Raw genomic sequence first — 9,175 nt, 5'->3', positions numbered from 1 at the left:
AATACTTAAGTATTAAAAGTAAAAGTACTTGCTGAATGCATTACCTAATCCCTAATACAATATCATTAAGTGAACCGATCCATTTCATTTTAATACATTAGAAATGTGCCATTTTAATGAACAATGCCACAGATAAAGCATGTTTTATTTGTGTTTACTCTGTAACATAGTTTAGACTTAGATATGTGATTCTATGCATCATAATTTCAGGGATGGAAACATATTGTCTCCTGTCCTAACATAGCATAAAATTCACCTTTTTTGCCACTAGTGGCTTTTATTTTGAAAGAAATCCAACAGAAAGGGGATGGAAAGAAGGTGGGTGGGGGAGGACATGCAACCGAGGAGCCACGAAGCAGAGTTGTAGTCAAGACCACCTACCCAAGACCAAGTCAAGACCAGCACCCCACACTACGTGACACAAAATAATTAAGTTTTACCTATCAAAATTGCTTCTCAAATTGATCTGAAAGATCCACATTCCCATAAAACACCTAGATATTAAATACTTAGAGCTGAAATAAATTTAATCAGTAAAGATCCGTCCAGAAGAATTGGACCGTTCCTGAATGTCATATCAATGCAGACTTTGGTCACAGCGTTGTCCCATATGCGACACCTCAGTCAACACCTCCACACAATAATTCAGCGCATGAGTGACAACTTTTTTCATCGCAGATGCAGCATATGTGTCTCTGTACAGCTAGCTTTGCTAGCATCACGTCCACAGATCTTACCTTTCTTTAAGCTTTCCTTCCAAGTGACGCTAAAAGTTGAACTAAGTCCCCACCGTCTATGAAAGCGAAGCGCTGCTTATTTTACATGTCGCCATATCTTATGATTTATGCAGCGCTATTATATTACTGAGATCAGACAGACATCTTCTCCTGCTCAGAGGAAGCCACTGCGCATGTCTGGAGCTCCGCGTGCGAGTTAAGGGGGAGGCGATGGGTGACAACAGACACTAAGTCACGTTATTGCTCGGATTTTACGGCGCCACCTTAAGACCCTGAACTTCACATTTTAATGGACAAAAAGGCGACTTGGATGTAACGAGTAACGCGACGGTTTTGTAGAAATGTAGCGAAGTACAAAGTACAGATACTTACTGTAAAATGTAGTCGAGTAAAAGTAGAAAGTACCCATTATTAAATCTACTTAAGTAAAAATACAGATACACGAAAATTGTACTTAAGTACAGTAACGAAGTACTTGTACTTCGTTACTTCTCACCACTGCTACCTTCACCCTCCGTGCCCTCATGCTCATGCAAATTTGTGCTCTAATCTTCATCAGTGTCACTTTCTAGCAGCAGCAAGTATTTTTGGAGCGCGTCGCGCTCATCCGTCCAAAGTCTGATTTGTCTTCGCAATGCTCACCCGAGGATGTGATTTCTACCGCCTTCCACCTTAAAGAGCTGTTAAATGAGGCTTAATCCACTCGGCAAATGAAGGAAAATGGATAGTTCACTTTAAAAATACTTTAAGATGGGCTTCACTTTATTGCAACCTACATCTATTGTTCCTTTCTTTTTCACTTTCTGAGTACCAACAGCTTCGAAGCATAATGTCAAGTCGTGTTTTACATATTCAAGAAAGTGGGTGGAAGTGTAAACCTTTTATATTTCCACTCCTTATCCATTTATCCTCATATCGCCTACAAATCCTCATATATATTACATGAGTACCATATGCAATATATGCCATTTAATATTTAACCCATCAATATAGAATTTATTTAAATTTAATTACAGAAGCAAGAATAATCAGTTCCCCTTGAATTGTCGAAACAAAAAAACTAGCAGAAACAGAAACATCAAAAATCATCGTTCAATAGTGATAAACTTTGAAGATCTAAAAAATGTCGGTATAGTGCACATGTCAAACTCGAGGCCCACCAAAGCTTTTTTCGAGGGCCACACAGATAGGATCTTCAAGATAATAGTTTTGTGATTAATTATTATTTTATTGATCAAATCAAAACAGTTTTCATGACTGTTTACTGGCAAATTACACCAACGTGAATATTGAATTTTAAGTTCTCATCAAATTTGGAGTAAGCTGATTAACAGTCAATTAAAGCTGTAATTTTATAAAATATGTTGTTCATATGTATACTTGTTAAAACTGACCCATGTCCTGATAGTATTAGACAAAAAATCAGTGAAAAAGTCAAGTTCTTCTGCCTCCTTTCTGTGTTCCTACTGCAATGTGTAGAAATTGTTTGTTTTTCTGTCAGAAACAACCAATCAGATCCAGGAGGAGGGACTTAGTGCTGCCAATCATCCTCGTGTTCGGTTGCAACAGGCCTTTTGAGGACATTCGTAATGTTGATGTGGCCTAAAATGAAAACGAGTTTGACATCCCTGATATAACAGGATACTTTTAAATATTACATACTCCAAACAACACATAGCCAAAATCTCACACTGTCACTGTGATTTAACATAATGAATAATAATTTTCCCAATTATTAATGCATCAAAAACAAAAGTCTGCTCACCTGTTTATATGAAACAGAAATTATGTTCTTATACTGTTTCCGCGGTGAGACAAACGTGTCAAGGTTTCAAAATAAATCACTTTCTGCAAATACTGTAAGTGCTTCCCCAGGTTCTTCCCCTCTTTTTTATTAACGTATTGTGTTGTTCAGAGATACATTGTGGAGACATGACAGGCGAAGAATGGGTCGAGTAGAAAGGTCCAAGGTTTCAGAACACTTCAGCAAAGCACTTTCCTGAATGTGAAGGTTGACTTGACTTCACATCAGAATGACTCAAACCTCCTACGTTTCTATTGGCTCTCCTTTGCAGACGTGTCCAGCGAGAGCCGCCTGCAGAAGATCTTAGTGAAAAGAAATGGTAACATTCAGACGCCACCATTTAAAAAAAGTATTATTAAACTGATCCACATTAAAAAAAATAAATAAATAAAAAAAAACAACGTCCTTTTAATTTGCTTCCTCTTTCGCTAATTTATGTAGCGGCAGAAGCTGAACACGCTCCATCCAAGTCTTCGGTTGCCATCCCTTCGTCTAAGGCCCAAGAGTTCCTGGCCAAGCTGAGTAGAACAAAGAGAAACGTCTGGGATCGCAGCAGGCCAGACGTCCAGCAGTGGATTATGCAGTTCATGCAAATGGGATTTGATGAACAGGTAAGTTTTCTATTGTTTATTACTCTTTTGTTGTTGTTGTTGTTGAAAAACCGACGAGTTCTTGGCGCAGCTACCAGACATGAGCAGAGATGGAAAGCTGTTCTCATCTCTAAGGTTTAGATTTGATACGACTGCCAGACTGACTAGAGAGTCAAGAGTTCACAGCAAGGTCAAGAAGATTCAGTTCTTTCGGATAAAATCATGGTCAATTTAGCTTTTACCAATGTGACTTGTACTTTATCAAATAGCATCCACTTCCTGACTTTAGAAAGGCTTCAAGTGGGGCATTGTTTTTCTTTAAAAGATAACATGACATTTAAGACATTAAAGAGTCTAAAACCCCCCCCCTAGAATTAGAGAAAGTGAAACTTAAAGCACATAGTAAATAAAAAGCAGAGTAAACACCAGCCTCATCTAAGGTAGAGAAAACACCTCTACCTACACAAATCCTGGAATAAATAATAAATACAGATGAAAAGCTGACTGTAGGAAAACACGAATGCCGTTCCTCACACAGAAGTTTAAAGCTACCCACTGATCTAGACTCAGCTCTCTTTCAGGTCACTGACCACCATGATTTCACCGGAGACGGCGAGGAACAGAGAGCAGAGATAAGAGCAGGGAGGGAGGGAGGCGGACTGCTCAAAATAAACCCCCTGCTGCTGCGGCTGTTTCCAACGGCCGACAGCACGTTGCATGCAGCCATAGTAGCTTTTCACCAACACTCACTGAACATTACACCTCGTGCATATGCCATCGGTTGTTGCTTCCTTAAAAGGCCAAAGCTGTCAATCGATTGGCCTTTTCAAAGTTTGTCTTTCATAAGCTTTTTTTTTTTTAATCATGGCGCTGCCTCCCGTCATTCTCAGTGGACGTCTTATCAGTTGCTGGTCTGTCTGTTGTTGAGTTCACCGAACCTGATGCGTCTGCGGCGTCTTTCTCTCGCCAGAGGCTGGAGGCCGACCTGCAGTACTGGATGGACCACGCCCGCTCCCATGACCAGGGTCGACAGCATCACTACGACGAAAACGCCCCCATCGGGCCAAGGTCCTCTTACAGGCATGGGGCAAATGTCAACTACGACTACTATTAACACCACCCACACACACACACACACACACACACACACACACACAAATGTTCCCAGCTGTGTTAGAAGCTAAAGCAAAATGATGGCTTTCATGCCTGCCAACATTTTCACAGGAGTCCTGCCAACTTATTTTGATTGCATCCGTAAAACCCTGCAAGTGTTTCTGTATTCCTACAATAAATGAAACTGTTTAGGCTCAAGTTTGGAGCGCAGGCTTTTAATGGAAATAAAGACGAGGTTTGTACTGTCTTTTGTCTCCTGATTTTATTATTTAACTCGAAGTCATCTTCATTTGAAGCTCATCAAGAAGTTAATTAATTGTAATCAAATTTAAAAAAGGGAGAGACGATATGATTAATAAAGTGGACATTGATACTTTTGTCAGAGTGAGAAGGTTTCAAGTCCTGCTGGAACCTCCGTAGAGATTAAGAGTAAAAAGTGAAATGCTCCAAAATGGCTCGTCTGACTTTGGATGTGGCCAAATGCAGCCGTGACTTCTCCAATCACTACCAGCTGTTCCAACTTCAGGCTGGACCTCCAGCTGTGCTGATTAAGTGACTTTTTCTTCCTTGAAAAATCCTTTTCTTCTCTAATTCAGAAGTGGATGTTTTTCTTCCACTCAACTTTTCCATAGTACTTCCCCTAAAAGCCAACTTCTTTAGTATATTCGGTCACTGTAAAGAGAGCAATCTCTTCCATGATTGGTAGATCATAGGCCAGCCATGATGCTTTTGTATTAAATAAATTACTATTATTTTTTCATTGTTTTTTTTTCTTAATAAAACAAACTAGATCGAGGCTTTAATTCAGTAAAAATAAAAGTTTCATGTCCTGTTTTTTCTACCTTCATATTAAACATATTAGCAGATCAGTAGATTTAAGATTGATACATTTCTTTTGTATTAACTACACAATTAGATAATTCTAGGTTTAATTTTTTATTTTTAAAAAACAGCAATTTCTAAAGAATAAAAAGAAATTAAACCAAAAATCATAAGTGTAGGAGCTCATCAAAGACAACAGTTTCACACTCCAACCTTAATTTTTCTAACCCTTCTGGATTTTATTGTTTTTTTTTTTGTTTTTTTTTACCTCAGTGTTTGGTGTTTAAAGGTTTTGCTGCACTTCAAATTCAGTTTAATTACTGCAGTTCATTCTTGTATCCAAACAAAGGCTCTTTATTTATCGAGATAAATAAGTTGATTGAGTTTAAATTTGTTAGTGCTCGTTCACTCGGTGTGAAAATATACATCAGCTTTGGATCCCAAATAACTGCAGACAAAACATTTCTTTTGACCGTCAGGTTTTCTTACCACTACATATTCTGTTCTTTTGATATTAATTAGAAATCAGTTTTGAAGCTTTGAGCAGAAGTTTCTGAACTAAAGTGGCAACATCACATGCAAATCACTGGAAATATTTTATTAAAATAGCATCTTCACATCGATATGATACTGCACACCCGTGACATGAAAATTTCACAAACACGATATCTTTAAAAACAATTATGGCGCCGTAAACTGTTGCTCTGGAGGATTTTGTCCACAACCCGCCGTGCGGTGCAGGTCTGGCAGACTGACCCAACAAGACGTCCAGTGGGGAAACAAACTCGGACGGCTCCTCTCCAGACACGAAACGCCACGAGACCGACGAACGCCGTTCGTTTCCGCGAGGTCCGAGCTGCTCGCCAGGATTCTCACGGCGGTGTATTAAATATAGCAAGAACAGCACAAAGTCCACGAAAAAAAATACTCCCAAAACATAGGCTGGATTTCCAATCCTCCGCTCCAGCAGGTAGCCTCTTTGATTCAGGCTGGTCCATCAGTTTTGAAAGCTTCGGGGAGGGAGACCTCTCCAAATCACAGCTGCCGCTCTGACCACAAGGCATCATCCGCTTTTAAAGAGAGCTCAGAGAGAAAAGCCGCCTCCATGACCCAAAAACGGGACAGTGTTCCCAAAAAGTGCTCTACTCAGCAGGGTACATCAGAGAGAAGCTCCTGTCTGATGGTGGAGGAGTGTTTGGCAGAGCAGACCGCTGCTGCTCAGTTGTGTCTGGGCCTTCCTTTCTTCATGCGGGCGGCTTTAGGTTTGGGGATGTACTGGTTGTTGGCCTGGTGTTCCAGTTCTCTGCTGAAATACTGAATAGTTTTATTCAGACCTTCCTCCAGCGGCACCTGTTCACAACAAAACATCGTTACTCCAGTTAGTATAAATAACTGACATGAACATTATGTGCTACAGACAGGTTCAGCTACACAGATAGTTGTGGGTTTTTGAAGTGGGGCTTTGAGCAAATGAACAACGTCTGTTTTTGATGGAAGAGAGACTAGTGAGTATATGACCAACAGAAAAAAACTTTCTGCTACCTTAAAACGCAAATCTTAAAAAAAGTCATTGTGCTTTCTTGGTACATTAATACATCATGGCAGAGTAGTACGCCTTTACATTTGTCTTTGAATGTTATGAATGGAGATGTACAGATAAACTTAAGACAGGAGTTAGAGGATTTTAAACTTATCCAGTCCTGATTGACGGTTAGTTAAAAATGACAAACCATTTCTGCCGCTGGTGCTAGACTAGATGTTTGTTTTGATTGCACTGACCCAAAAAACCCTGCACTATAGTCCACTTCCTGCTTTTGTAGCGGTCTCTGGCCTGCTTGGCATTCACATACGCATTTAAACCACATCAGAGTTCACTTCAACAAAACCAAGACCTAAGATTTTAGGTTTTGGTCTAAATGAACTGGACTTTCTAGGTAAGCAAACCAGAGTTTGGTTAAAGTGGATTAAAAAAGGCTGGCGTGAATGCACCCTACGTCCTCTATATAGCTTCACTAACTTATTATTATTGTGTACGAACTTTTGAGCAAGATATGAAAGTTTTTAAACTTTCAAACACTACATATAGATCTTTTTATTTCAGCATGAAAGAAATCCCTAGAGGTTTCTCCTCTACAGTCATGTTTCATGTCCGTTTCAGTTTCACGGCTTAAAGCCTCCAAGGATTTAGCATATGAGCTTAAAAGCAACTTTTATGTCAACAACCAAAGGCTGCATGTGTGGACGGGAACAGCTCATGTCGTGCAGCACACATACCACGGGTTCCCAGCCGAGCATCATCTTGGCTTTTCGGATGTCAGGTCGCCTCCTCTGGGGATCGTCCTGGGCCTCCGACAGAAACTGGATCTGACTTCGGCTCACTGCACGTCCGCGATACGTGTTTGGATTCATACGAATGTGTTTAGGGACAGAGAATAACATGTTCACACGGGGAAACAAAAAAAAAAACAAAACAGTAATAACATTAAACTTTTATGAGATTCCAGATTCCAGAGTGTGGGTGTTTTTTTCCCTTTTTTTAACTGCAGTTTTAGAAAAATAAATATTAATTGGTGAAATAAAATAGCAGAGAACAAACTGATCTCAGGTTTTCACATTATTACCAAGTAAAAACGTCCCCCTGTCTTCCTTTCCCTTCAGATGAACTTGTCTATGTGCCACATACAGTGACACACTCAACATGACATGAATGCATATTTCCTACATAATTTATTCTGTGTTGGTCTGAAAATTGTACAAGAGATGAGCGTGAGTGAGGGATTTCAGGGGTCAGAAGCCTACACACAGACAGCAGGAGGGATTACCATCTTACCAACAAGACTCTTGATGAGTTGGGCGAACTCCAATATGGTGTGTTCTTCTGGGTTTCCCTGAAATTACAACATTTATGTTCACTGAAACTTTCATACACAGAAGATGCATGAGAAACGCTTCCATTCCTATGAAGAATAAACTTTGTACATCAGATTTTAAGAACGTTGCTCACCAAGTTGACTGGGCTGCTGATGTTGCTGTTCATCAGCAACACGAGGCCGTTAACTAAATCACTGCAAAAAAAAAAAAAAAAAAAAAAAAAAAAAAACAAGGCAGAAACAAGACAGTTTCGCCAACATCAAAATTACAAAGTTTAATATATATGTGATAAAAATGCTATTGATTATTTAATCAGTAAAACCATTTTGAATGTGCTTCCAAAACTCACAGTTTAATCCCAATGTTTACCTTCACTGTATAAAAAGAGACAAAACAATTTTCCCTCACTCTGACAGTAAATCAGACTAATTCTTTTGGATAGGTGGGGATTAGGATATATATATTTTTAACCAGAGATATTTCCTCGAAGCCTGACCGGTTTGGAAAAACTCTTGCAAAGCAGAAAAAAATATTGTCAATTTTAAATGCAAGATATCAGACTCCTGAAAAAGGTGCTTCAAGAAAACCACTAGGTGTGAAAACGTCCACCAGGTTGTTGCTGCAGCATTATTTTTTATATATATAGGTTTTTTCTAGACACGATTATGGTATTGCTATCTGCCAGACTTTTTTTAGGCTCAGGTCCAGAGCTCAGAGACTTGTCGTGCATACACAATAATCCGAGGAAATAATTCCACTTCAATACGGAAGTACTGTGAATGTTACCACGCAACTTCAGTGTTGCATGGTTACCAGATTGCAGATTTAACCATCTGATTTAAAAGCTGATTTGTAATCTTCTTCCAATTTATACTCTAAAGATTAGATGGAAAAAATTGTGGATAGACAGTAGGAGAGAGACATTTAAAGTTCCAGTAACTGATTGTCGTGACACCGTTTAACAAGAAAAAATATTTTGTCTTTTTTCTGCAAATATTTCTGCTTAAGTTGAAAGGCTAAAGAATTTTTTTACAATGTTGTTTGTGGCTGAAAATGGAGGCTCTTTTGTCGGCAAAGGGATTATTCTGACATTCTTCTGTAGACCTTTGAGTTTGAAACCTCAATAATTTTCCATCAATACATTTTGATGACTAAAGGCTAAGTGCAAATTGTACAATGCTGCCAACAATAAACAAAATAATTGCAGCTCTTATAGATATGAACAGAGTTTTTTGTGG

The 9,175-nt window shown here is 39.1% G+C and overlaps 2 protein-coding genes across 2 annotated transcripts in view; one reads left to right on the top strand and one right to left on the bottom strand.

Moving 5' to 3' along the window:
* The window catches only part of ecrg4a (ECRG4 augurin precursor a), a 10,127-nt gene extending 5,636 nt beyond the window's left edge, over positions 1-4,491 (top strand). The window contains exons 2-4 of the mRNA XM_015034620.1: positions 2,813-2,860; positions 2,983-3,152; positions 4,102-4,491. Coding sequence (XP_014890106.1) covers positions 2,813-2,860; positions 2,983-3,152; positions 4,102-4,245 — 362 coding nt within the window. The 3' untranslated portion in view covers positions 4,246-4,491. The remainder of the gene's footprint in view (positions 1-2,812; positions 2,861-2,982; positions 3,153-4,101) is intronic.
* Positions 4,492-5,643: 1,152 nt separating this feature from the next.
* On the bottom strand, positions 5,644-9,175 carry uxs1 (UDP-glucuronate decarboxylase 1). The gene is made up of 4 exons (XM_015034621.1): positions 8,071-9,175; positions 7,897-7,954; positions 7,341-7,444; positions 5,644-6,416 (listed from the first exon to the last, which is right to left on the bottom strand). Exons 1-4 carry the CDS (start codon positions 8,101-8,103, stop codon positions 6,285-6,287), a joined length of 327 nt encoding a protein of 108 aa, XP_014890107.1. The 5' UTR covers positions 8,104-9,175; the 3' UTR covers positions 5,644-6,284.

This window comes from Poecilia latipinna, unplaced genomic scaffold, assembly GCF_001443285.1.
Source record: "Poecilia latipinna isolate Pla-1442-1.1 unplaced genomic scaffold, P_latipinna-1.0 Scaffold307, whole genome shotgun sequence".
NCBI lineage: Eukaryota > Metazoa > Chordata > Actinopteri > Cyprinodontiformes > Poeciliidae > Poecilia > Poecilia latipinna.
This window is presented reverse-complemented; position numbering and strand designations above follow the sequence as displayed.